This window comes from Pseudonaja textilis, chromosome 5 (genome assembly GCF_049901715.1).
Source record: "Pseudonaja textilis isolate UNSWEBS1 chromosome 5, rPseTex1.2, whole genome shotgun sequence".
Classification (NCBI taxonomy): domain Eukaryota; kingdom Metazoa; phylum Chordata; class Lepidosauria; order Squamata; family Elapidae; genus Pseudonaja; species Pseudonaja textilis.
In genome coordinates, this window is record NC_141994.1 from 70,764,837 (window position 1) to 70,777,124 (window position 12,288).

At 38.5% G+C, this 12,288-nt stretch overlaps 1 protein-coding gene across 1 annotated transcript; it reads right to left on the reverse strand.

Annotated features, from left to right (window-relative positions):
• Positions 1–16: 16 nt before the first annotated feature.
• Positions 17–12,228, reverse strand: LOC113450690 (TRPM8 channel-associated factor homolog). Its single transcript, XM_026721971.2, has 7 exons — positions 11,583–12,228; positions 9,199–10,214; positions 8,698–8,792; positions 3,385–3,598; positions 2,203–2,442; positions 1,388–1,725; positions 17–804 (listed from the first exon to the last, which is right to left on the reverse strand). The coding sequence occupies exons 1-7, from the start codon at positions 12,197–12,199 to the stop codon at positions 553–555; spliced, it is 2,772 nt and encodes a 923-aa protein (XP_026577756.2). The 5' UTR covers positions 12,200–12,228; the 3' UTR covers positions 17–552.
• Positions 12,229–12,288: the final 60 nt, after the last annotated feature.

The following is a 12,288-nucleotide window of genomic DNA, read 5'->3' on the forward strand; positions in this document are numbered from 1 at the left end:
ATCGTAGGCCACTGAGAAAGATCAAACAGTTATATTTTTAATATACGCTATTTTTATTTAGACCAGCAAAGAGCTTAAATATCATCATTTCAAATGTGTGGCATCATTAGAAAGAGTTCTTTGTGAAAAATACAGGAAATGCCAATTTGGGAACTAAATTTAACAGAATATTAGAGGTTATAATGAAAACATGAAGTTCTTTTTACTTTTAGCCTCATATTGCTAGCAAATAATTTACAGGTCCCATTTCCCCATATTGGATCAGTGATTAAAATAAGGTTGGACTCTCTCTCTCTCTCTCTCTCTCTGTGTGTGTGTGTGTGTATGTGAGATGTGGATTTAACATCTTCAGTTCTTAAACATTGCAAGAAAAAGGATTCCCCTAAGAAAGAGATTTGTTTTTTTAAGGTAGCAATCAAATAGTGGAGCTGGATTCCTCTATGTGCAACAGCTAAATAGAAAAAATCATTCACATTATCAGACTCGATTTTGAATAACACATCTCCCTAATTCCAGTGTTCTCTGATGAGGATGATCTTGGCTCCTGGGCCTTCAAGAGTGCTGGTACTGTATCATGGGATCCTCAGCCCAGGCGGGGTAGGATAAGGCCAGATTCTCGGAGACACTGTCCTCAATGGGCCAACCCCAGGTTATGAAGAAAGGACCGAGGTTTCTGTTGACTTCCTGAGAGAAGGTTTCTGCCCACAGGTTCATCTTGGATCGGTTGTCATCTGGGATATTACTCATCGTTTGGTATTTTGCAAAAATGTGGATGTAGGAGTCCCAACCAAATGCTTCCTGCAGCTAAAGAAAAATAAGGTAATTGTATAGATCTGTGATCTGTATCTCAGCTAATACTTTATTTTGTATTATATGATCAAAGGCCACCAGTATATAAAAACAGAAACATCAACATCTTTTTGAGAAAGATTCCCCACCCCCACCGCTACAATCCTACATTGAGGTAGTCCTCAACATACGACCACAATTGTACCCCGGATTCCTGTAGCAAAGCAAAATAATTGTTAAATGAGTTTTGCCTCATTTTACGACTTTGCCTGCCACAGTTCTTAAGTAAATCACTGCAGCTGTTAAGTCAGTAACATGGTTGTTAAGTGAATCTGGCTTCCCCATTGACTTTGCTTCTAAGAAGGTCACAAAAGAAGATCACATGAACCCAGGACACTGCAGCCATCAGAACTATGAATTAGTTGCCTAGGGTCCAAATTTTCATCAATGGGAACGCTACAACTATTGTGAGTATGGAAAACAGTTATATAAGTCACTTTTTTCAATGCCATTGTAACTTCAGTCGTTAAATGAACTGTTGTAAGTCAAGGACTATCTGTATTACACCAGTGACCCCCCCCATGAACAGCTTTCTTACCTGCAAATAGGGCTCAAGTGCGGTGAACACTTCAAAGTCATTCAGATTAGCTCCATTTCTAATGTAGTTCTCAATCCTCTCCTTTCTTGCATGCGGTTGAAGCTCCGAATGGGCTATTTCTCGGGAGATGCTCAGCACGGTCTCATTGACGTAAACAGACCAGAGGTTACAGGTGGCTTCTGTGGTGTGGGGTGGGAAATTCCAGCCCCTTTTCTGCTGGTTATGACCGAGTTCGTGGATTGGGCCCCAGGTTCCTTTGGCGTAGAAATCTTGCACATCTATGATGGAAGGCACAGCCCCCACATCACTCATGATTGGATAGCCAGCGTGCATCCAACCTAAGGAAAGTGTTGGGAGGGATACAATTAGATGAGAGGCTAGTGGGAAATCCTGGGTCTGTAGGTTAGTCCAAAAAGTTGAGTAAATATTTTTGGAAGGAAGCCCTAGCAAACCGCTTTGGTATTGTTATAAGAACACAACATAGATGTCCCCAGGGAGATAATCAGGAATTCACCTTAACTCAGAGGAAAACTTTCCTTGGGAGCTTAACTTAAAGAACACAAAGTGGACCGCACTCAGGAAGGAATTCAAGTATCAGTCCTACAACAGAAAAGTCCTCAAGTGACCTTACGTTTCCATAATTTTCTGCCCAGGATGGGCATCATTCTTGGGACAATGTCATTTGATGGAATCTAGGACCGACAATAACCTTAGTAAAAGCATTTGTCTTTTCAAATGATCCCCTTCTCCTGAGAGACCAAATATATTTTATGATTTTTCTCTACAAAATATGATGTGAACTAGATTATACTTGCCTGCTGATATTTGAACATCTGCCACAATCCTCTCTGGTCTGGGAAAAACAGGAGGGATGGCTGCTAAGTGGGAGATGGCCCTCATCATCTGATCCCAGGTTTGGAGTAGGAAAGTGATCCCATCATGACTACGTACAGCATCTGATGGCAGTGTGAGGATGATATTTTCAGTTTCAAGTTCTGCCCAGGGAGCGGGATAGTGGCGGATAGTATCTTGCCAATCCTGGATGCTGGTTTCACCTAAAGAAACATTTAAAACAAAACATCTGGGTACATTATATTCTTCAACCAAAAATAGATTGGAGAAAGAAAAATGCTTTCCTGATCACAATATTTTGAAAGGTGTGGCAATAGTACATTCCAGGAAATGGCAAAAAGGTGCAGGAATTTCACCTTTATTTTCCATTGGTTTTCTTTAGCAAATCTCTGCTGCATCCATTGTCCTGGAAAATGTTCTTGATTTTTTGTTGGAATTCATTGTTGGGATGTATTTCTATGGAACAACTGCAGTAGTATTCATCCAGTAGATGGCAGTATTTACAGGTTTGGATCTATAGTATATACTTTCTTCCCTTTTGTTCTAAGTAGAATTTCCCATTTTCTGTTACATTGTAAAACAGTTGAGCAGTAAAGCACATTGTGACTGTATTCTTTGCTCTGTGGTTCTACATATAAAAATAATTTCTAACATTTTTGCCATAGAAAGAGCAATTGTCTAGGATTTTGAGAAATCACCCAATTTTAAAATGAACTTTCCAAGATATCCAGATGTATTGATTTCATTATTCCTAATCTTTCATTGCAGTGCACTGAGATTTTTTAAAACACGGATTGCATAAAGAAATAACAATAACAACAATAATGATAACAATAACAATAATAATGTCTCTAAAGGCCTTGAATATTCTGTAGCCTCCTGAGCCTTTCTTGACTCCACTATCATTTCAGGACGATATTTAAACAGAAGGCACACAATCATCCAGCTTGTTTCTTGTAAATACTTGGTGTAAAATATTTCTCTGAAATACCAAAGGGTATCCATTTTTCTGCTGGGTTTCTAAATGGAGATGGACTCCTGACAGTTTGCTAGCTTCAATGCCTTTTGGAGCCAAATCAGTTCAGAACCAACCAACAAAGTAAAAAAGTTCTGAACTTCATAAATTGAAGAAGGAGTTGTCTTACCATGCTTGAAATAAGGAGCCTGGGTGGCCCCTTCGATGGTGACAGAGAAGTAGCCCAATGAAGAGTTCTCTGGTGCAATGATGTACAAGAGGCCTCCCCACAAACTGGAGATCTCCATTTTCTCCCTCTGCACTCGAAACCGCCTTGTTACAACTGGGGGACGCTTCCATTCCTGAAGATTAACTAAACTATCAGTGTGGCACCCAATCTGTACCTGTGGAAAACAACATCCATTGAAATGAACAAGTCACTCTAAAAAGAAATGGCTTCATACAGGTAGTCCTTGACTTACAACCATTAGTTTAGACCATTTGAAGTTAGTACAGCATTGAAAAAAATGGACTTATGACTCTTTTTCACATTTACAATTGTTGCAGCATCCTCGTGGTCACGTGATCAACATTTAGATGCTTGGCAGCTAAGCATGCGTTTATGATGGTTGCAGTGTCCCAGGGCCATATGATTAACAACAGCAGGGATTTACTTAACAACTCTGGCAAGAGAAGTTGTAAAATGGGGGAAACTCACTTATCAACTGTCTTGTTTAACAAAGGGGATTTTGGGCTCAATTGTGGTCATAAGTTGAGGACTCCTGTAGTAAAATTAAGGTTGACTCAGCCTTCCTTCCTTCTAATGTTGGTAAAATGAGGACCCAGATTCTTGGGGGCAATATGATGACTCTGTAAACCATTTGAGAAGGCTGTAAAACACTATGAACAGTATATAGCCTAAGTGTTATTGCTAGGATGGTGTGTGTGCTTTAAGCATCTATGACATTGAATCACAGAATACTACTATATTAATACCAAATACTATGCTGTTGCTATATTATATATACTATACCAATCCTAATAGTCGTGTGGTTTATTATACTAATACTGGCTGTATTTAATATAAAATATAAATTATATCTAAAATATAAATCTATATATACAAAATATAATTCTAATAAATAATAGTCTCCTTTTTCTTGAATTTCGTGCACACGTCAATATTTGAGCACCTCCAAGTATATTTCTGAAATGAAAAACATTGGGAAAGAGTTTAAGTACTTTTAGAATGGAGATTTTATTTATTTATTTATTTAAGGCCTGTGGAAGGACAACATACCTGAGCAGGTAAGAAGCACCTGTGCTCCTTCTCAGCCCTCCCCCATTGTCAGGACAACTCATCTGCCAATCAAACAGCAGTGACCAATCAAAGAATCATTTTGCAGAAGGAAGACAAGATGGCTGCCTGAGAGATCTCAGCCAAAGGACTCATGAAAAAGACGCTGAGTAGCATACAAAGAAAATTTGTATAAGATGTTTTACAGGTGGCACTTACCCCCAACGGGAATAGCAAGAATGTTCAAGAATAAATCAGAGAAGTGTTGGAAATGTCATCAGATACCGAGTTCATACTACCATATGTGGTGGACATGTGTAGGGGCTAAAAGATAGTGGACTAAAATCCACACATGGTTGGAAAAAATGGCAAAAAAAACCATATAGATTTTAAACCAGAGCTATTTTTATTGGGTATTTTACTCGAAATATATAGTAGAGATTTGAAACACTTGATTGTAAATGTATTAACAGTGGTTAGAATTGTATTTGTTAAAAATTGGAAAAATGAGAAAATACCAAAGCAGGAGAATAAGAGAATTACTAAGAGAATAATGGAATGTGCTGAAATGAGTAAATTGACATTTGAAATAAGAGAGCAAGAAGGCAAACAATATTATAAGATATGAGATTTATTTTACCAATGGTTAGAAAAAAAATATGGTAATGAAATATTTTAGAGGATTTTACAATAGGAGGATAATAGAACTATAGAAAACACAACATAAGGATATATTATTATTAGATGGATTTATGATGATATAATGAATGCTATAATATAAAGTAACTTAAAAAGTTGAACATCTCCCTTAAAATTATGGAAAAAATAGTAATAGTCAATGGAATGATTAACAATGATTGTGTGTGTGTGTGTGTGTGTGTGTGCTAGATGGATAACATGACAATTTTTACAAATTATAAGTGAGGACTATGGAGATGAAGCACAAATGACTTGTAACCAACCAACATGCTATACGTAACTGGAAGATGGTTTTATGTTTTGTTTGTGTATGTTTGTTTAAAAAAAAAACCTTTTTAAAAAAGATACTGAATAAACCACAGCTGAGGCGTCACATAAAGAGGCAAATTAAAAGATAGACTGCCCTGGTGAGGAGAGGCAACCAGAAAGGAGGCTGCAACTGAGGAATTTGAGGAGATTGAGGTGTTTTTTTCTCTCCTTCCCTCAGGATCTGGCATGTAGGGGAAACATTTCCAACCATTTCCCTCAGATAGAGCTAAGATTCATAAGAAGAAGAGAAGAATCAAGAAGCTCATCCAGGACCAAAGAAGGAGAAAATATGAAGCCAAAGATGAGCCAGTGGCCATTCAAACAGAAGTGCTGGGCATGAGGCTAGAAGGAGGGAAGACAAGATGGCTGCCTGGAGCTCTTCTGTCATAGGCCTTGTGAGGACATACATGACTGAATAAAGCAAACCCAAGCCAGGAATCAAATAAACAGGCAAATTAAGAGATAGGCAGCCTTGGTGAGAACTGGCAATGAAAGAGGAAGCAGCAATTGAGGAAACTGGGGAGAAAAATGCATTTTTCCTTCTCTCAGAGCTGCATGAAGGAAACATTTTTCAAGCCATTTCCCTCAGAAGGAGCCAAGATTTAGAAGAAGAAAAAATCAGGAAGGCAATCCAGAAGCAAATAAGGAGAAAAGATAAAGCCAAAGACAACCCAGGGGCCAATTAAATAGAAGCGCCAAGCAGGAGGTAAGAAGAAGGAAAGACAAAATGGCTGCCTGGAGTTTTGCCGCCACAGGCTCTGTGAGGACTGAATAAACCAAACCAAATTTCAGGAGTGAAATCGACAAGCAAATTAAGAGATAGGCGGCCCTGGTGAGAAGAGGCAATAGAAAAGGAGGCAACAGCTGAGGAAACTAGGGGAGAAATAAGTATTTTCTTTCTTTCAGAATTGCATTTTTCTTTCAGGTGGAACTAAAATTGGAAAGAAGCAACGAGTCTAGACGCCCTGGAAAAAAGAGGTGAAGGAGAAGTCCAAATGTGAACAAAATTTGAGGTGGAAAATAAAAAAAACATTATTAAAGACAGATCAAACAGTTGGCCTACAGAGAGTGACACCACAAGGATTAAGATGACAAAAATAGAAGTCAGCAATAAACAAATAGTTTGAAGACAAAGAGGATATACAAATACGTACTAAAACTGGACTTGAAAGAATGTAGACAAAGAGTCTATAGACTTTTTGGGGTAACTGAGATTAATTGCTGCTCTATTAGAAAGCATATTTATTTTGTTGTATAAGTAATTTATTTTATAATTACACACACACACCCCAAGTCACTGGAGTTACAAAAATATAATCAACTGATCAAGTTTCTGGTACTTTGTGTCTATTGAGTCTGGGTCAGTCTGGTTATTGATGGTTCAAAAAAGAACCTGCAACATGGCCACAATACTTCAAGACACTGGACAGGAACTATGTGAAATAAGTCACTGACAACCAGGAGGAGGTCAGTCTCTCTTGCCCCTAGTCATGGAGGCATTCAGACACCCAGAATACAGTTGGCTGTATTTAACTGAGCAGATGGGAGGAAAGGAATTTCTCAGAGGAAGATTTCTCAGAGGACAAAAAAGGCAGAAATTTAACAAATAAAAGTTGACTTGAAAAGGAAGGAGGTATTGGCCAGCAACTTAAGACGGATTTAGGCAATAACAAGTTTTCTTGTTGATATTGTAAAGATCAGTGCTGATAGATGAACCTGAGATGAACTGGGAAATGCTACATTGCTTAAGATTTGCTAATCTGAGTGCAGCCTGTAATGACCCATGGCATCACCAGAGAACAGCTGCAGGTTCAAGTGTGATCTGAGGAACACAAAGAGGACCTTTTCCATCCTTCACAGAAGGCCTCTGGGGAAAGCTGATGGACTCAAATGGGTTTCAGAAAGAGCTGGGGGTTGTTCCTTCTAGTCGGCTACAAAGTCCACCTGAAGCTTGGAATAGGGTGGTGATGGCCAAGGCTTTACATGCAGCCTGTCTCTTCTCTTGGATCCTGTTGATCCCATAATTCACAGAAGAATTGAAGGAGATGAAAAGAAAGAAGAGATATCTACGGTGTTGCTGGTAATCAAAAGAGGGTGAACTTGGTCAAACAAGGGTTAGAACCACTTGAACTTGTTGGGTATGAGGAAATGTACAACGTTCTCCGGACAGCTAGTTCAGCTACCTATTCTTTAGATTCATGCCCCTGTGTGCTTATTAAAGTAATTTAGGGGTGTAGTTGACAAGGTTCCAGTAGTGATGAACTCTTCCTTAAGTAAGGAGGAAGAGCTTACCTCTTCCTTTACCCCTTAAAGAGGCCTTGGTTCACTCCCTCACTGGCGTCCAATATACTGGGTAATTTTCATCTCGTATTTAACCTCCCCTTTCTGGGGAAGGTGCTTGAAAAGGTGGTGTGGGGACCTTGGCTGAAGCCAATTATCTGAATCTCTCTCAACCAGGTTTTAGGCCTGGGGATAGCAATAGCAATAGTACTTAGACTTTTATATTGTTTTATACTGCTTTACAGGCCTCTCTAAGAAGAGTACATAGTCAGCATATACTTCCACCAACAATCAGGGTCCTCATTTTACCCACCTTGGAAGGATGGAAGGCTGAGTCAACCTTGAGCCTGGTGGGATTTGAACTGCCAAATTGCAGGCAGCTGACAGTCAGCAGAGGTGGCCTGCAGTACAGGATTCTAAGCACCACGTCACTGAGTTTCTGTGCCACCAAGGAGATGGGACAAGGTAAAACCCAAATAAACTTCATGGCAACTAAGTCTAATTACTAGTGGCAGAAGCATATAATCTTTTCTCCTGCTACCATCTTTGTTTTGCCCTGTCTTGTTGATAGGTTGCAGATCTAAATTTGGAAAGTGAACTGTCTTAGTGTTGCAGGAATCTCAATGTATGATTATATTTATCTCTTGCAACCTGAAAGGCAAACTATCATCCTGAAATTGAAAGTTCCGCATCAACATTTCGATGGAGTAGAAATCGGAACACAATCTTTAAAAACTGATAAGAAACATTAAAACATCAAGGCAAAAATAGTAGCATTCAATTAACATAAATGGACAAAGATGGAGAGGAAGGGAGCAAAATGCATGGGGGGTAGGAGGCAGGGTGTTATCTTAGTATATATAGGATCTGCAGAATCTTAACCATATATCATGATGTGTAATTTAGAACTAATATTACCTGCAATTTTGCACTGAGGGTGAAGGATGGGAATAATAAAGTCACCGTCGATGCTGGGGGAGCATACATGCCAGTGCTTCTCCAAGCTTCATTTCCTAAACGCAAAGTATAATATCTGTCAGAGGGTCCTGTTCATACACATAAGATTACTAAAAAGTCTGTGTTCTTGAGATTTGATTCTAGTAGCTATGTCAAGGGTAGGCTAAACACTCTTTGTGTTATCAAAATGAAAGGATGTCCTCTCCGAAAACAACTCTAACTGCAAAATGGCATAACTAATTTGGACATTTGGATCTCATCGTAGATTTAGCTTATATTTTATCCTTCAATCAAACAGCTTTTCTCACTTAATTTGCATGCTTGTCTTCCTCATGAATAGTCTAGTGTTGGAATATTTGAAACAGTATCAAATATTGCTTGATAAAAAAGAATGTCCTGCACACATAGGTCATTATTCTGAAATAATATCCATTAAATTCAAAATTAAACAACATTCCGTACCTGTATTGCTTCCATTTATTTGAATGTTTTGAGGAGGCGCTATAGGATAAGAGTTTGGATCATTTGGCATCAAGCCAGGTACTAAGTCTTGAAACTCTGGTAGAACGTTATAGAGCACAGAAGCTATTTGAAGTAAGATGGCTTGGTCTGAATTGGCTTGGATTGGATTATGTACACTGACCTCAGGAATCCCTTTAATTTGAACCAAGCCTAGAGCTTCTTCCTGAACTGAAGAGAAAGGACGGGAGTTCATAGCTGGGATTTCAAGGAATATCGTAATGTCTTGCACCAACTTTTGGAGCCACAAAGAATATGGTGGTTGTAGAATTTGCTCATTTTGAATATGTTCTTTGAACTTCAAGAATGCTTTCCGGAAATGATAAGTGGAAGCTACTTCGCTGGGCTCTCCAGCAGGACAGCTGTTTTCAGGAATTTCAATAGATTTTCCAATAATCCCGATTCCAAATTTATTCAGGATCTTATTTCCTGGATATTCTGCAATAGCACTGGAGTTAGGATTTACAGAAGCCCAATACCAAGACTGACCCCCAATTAGGAGTCCTCCTCCTTCAGAGACAAATTCATGAATGCTTTCCATCTCTTTGGCATCATAGGCCATACAACAGTATATGCCTAGGTCTTTCTTAAAGTTGGTTAGCTCACAGGGAACCTCTGCTTGGTTTAACATGGAGTAAAGTTCCTGTAAGTTGTCTCCAATGCCCACTTTTCTTTCCTTTCCAGCAGAAAGCCAACTGATGGCATTGAGGAGGAAAGTTTTCATTGATGATATGTTGAGGAAGCCTTCATGAGAGGCAACTACAATGCGTCCTCGACCGTAGTATGCAGCTGCCAGGAAGGAGTGGTAGGTATCACTTATGCCAACTGGAAATGCCAAGGCTCCATGGATAAGCAAGGGAGATGGAACCATTTGATTCTGGAGGTCATCACCCTTTACATTGAATCTCTCCACTCCTTTCAGAAGAGTTTGTAAATCCCTTTGAATATTTAAGCCATGTCTTTAAAAAAAAAAAACAGTAGTTAATTGGTAATATTTTCCATGAGTAGGATAGTATTCATATGACGGATGAGGATCCCAATATTGGACCAGTGGCTTTACTAAATTTGGGGTGTAATATCGATATTAGCACTTGGAGGGAGAGGGGGGAAAGGAAGAGGTTGTTTTTGTAAGTCATAAGCCTAAGAACTCCCCCCCACCCAATTAAAGGGAAGATTTGCTGACAGAATTTCCTTTGAATAAGTAGATGGAAGACACATAGCTCTTCCATAAAACCAGAATAATCTGTCCTCTTAACAAGCTATTTGCTGTTGTATTGTTAACACTATCTCATTTGTAGAGTGTGTATGTTTGCTATTTCTGACAGAAATGTATATTTTGAATAGGTATTATTCAGGTACAATTTAAATAATCTATACAAATGATTCGCATAAATGCATCATTTAGGTTTCTGTCAAATGATTAGAGAAAACAATAAGGCTTAGATGTATTTTCCTCAGTCCATTCAGCTACACTGGGTGCATGAATCTAGTTTATACAGTTCTTGTATATGATGCTGACAAAGTCTTTCCAATTTGAAAGATAAAGACCAATATCTTATTTTGTTATTAATATAGTTTATAGATGACAGGCTAATAATTTTTAAGTACAATCAATAGTTTAAAATTTTAACATTCTTTTGTACTGTTTCTCAAGGGAAACCAACATTAAAGAACCTTTGTAATGTCTTTTGTTTGTTTTTTAATATGTTTTCTTTAAAAAAAACATTTTAGCATTTTGTATATTAACCCTCTTTGAGTAAATTAAAATTAAATAAAAATAAAAATAAAGACCAATATCCTTGCTTGAAAATCACAAATCAAAAATACAAGAATTAAAAATATTATCTTGCTAATAATTAAATTAAATTATATATGAGACAGCTTGTTCCTGCATTCTCAGGGTAGACTGGAGAAACATGGCCATTAATTACTACAGTTACATAATCTCTTCCATGGACTCAGTTACATTCTGCAAGCAGTCCCCAGACTAGCAGAGCCCTGATTTACCTGTACTGAAGGTCTTTTTTTTAATATTATTAAATTTATATATCACCTGCAGGAAAATTGCAGAAAAAAGTACAATGATAACCACTGCTCTGTATCCACAAAATAAGAGCTCTTGTATGTACAAATTAGCAACCATCATATTTGAAAAGCCCATGGCATACAATCTAAAATTCTCAAAAATAATTTTTGAAATGAGACAATTGTTTAATCTGAGGCAACCCATTAAGCATGATTTTAAATTACAAGCGTCACAAAAAATCCACTGTTAAGGTATATGTAGGATTAATAACCATAGAACAAAGAAGTGGAGTAATACTTACTCAGTGATGAGGGGAATCTTGGGAATTTTTTCAGGCACAGAGAAAACACCATTTTCTCCCACATTGCCAGTGAAATACACTCCAGCCACACTGGTCACCAGGTTTCCAGGAAAGCGAACCAGGACTGCCTCCTTCCCATGTTGAGATGACCAGTTCCAAGCTTGGCCACCAATGAGCAGTCCTCCACCTCTCTTCACAAACTGCACAAGGTCATCAGCCTGCACATCATCATAGGCATCTCTACAGAATACTCCAAGGGAGTCCCCAAGTGTTGCATCTGGTTGAACTTTAATGCCATTACTGAGGAGCAACTCAGAGAGGGCACCTAGGCTTCTGTGGACTCCTATAAGTGCTGTTGGAGAAGACTTGAGCCACTCCAGAGCATTTTTAACAAATGGCAAGAACTGCTGAAGCTGTACCATGGCTTCATGCGCAGTAACCACCATCCGGCCTTTCCCATATTGAGCTGCAGCAATCAGAACCTGCCCATTTGAACCCACAAGCAATGGGAAGGGTTGGTCTCCTGTGAGCAAAAGTTCACATGGATTGAAATCTCCCGTGACATCGATGGACTGAATGCCTTCCACTAACAAATCATAAGAACTTTGGGGATCCATTTGAAAGTTGTACTGTTGGAGCTGCAAAAGAAAGTATACATTTTTTTTCCAGTGTATTTTATGTTGGATATAATCCTACAATAGATAAC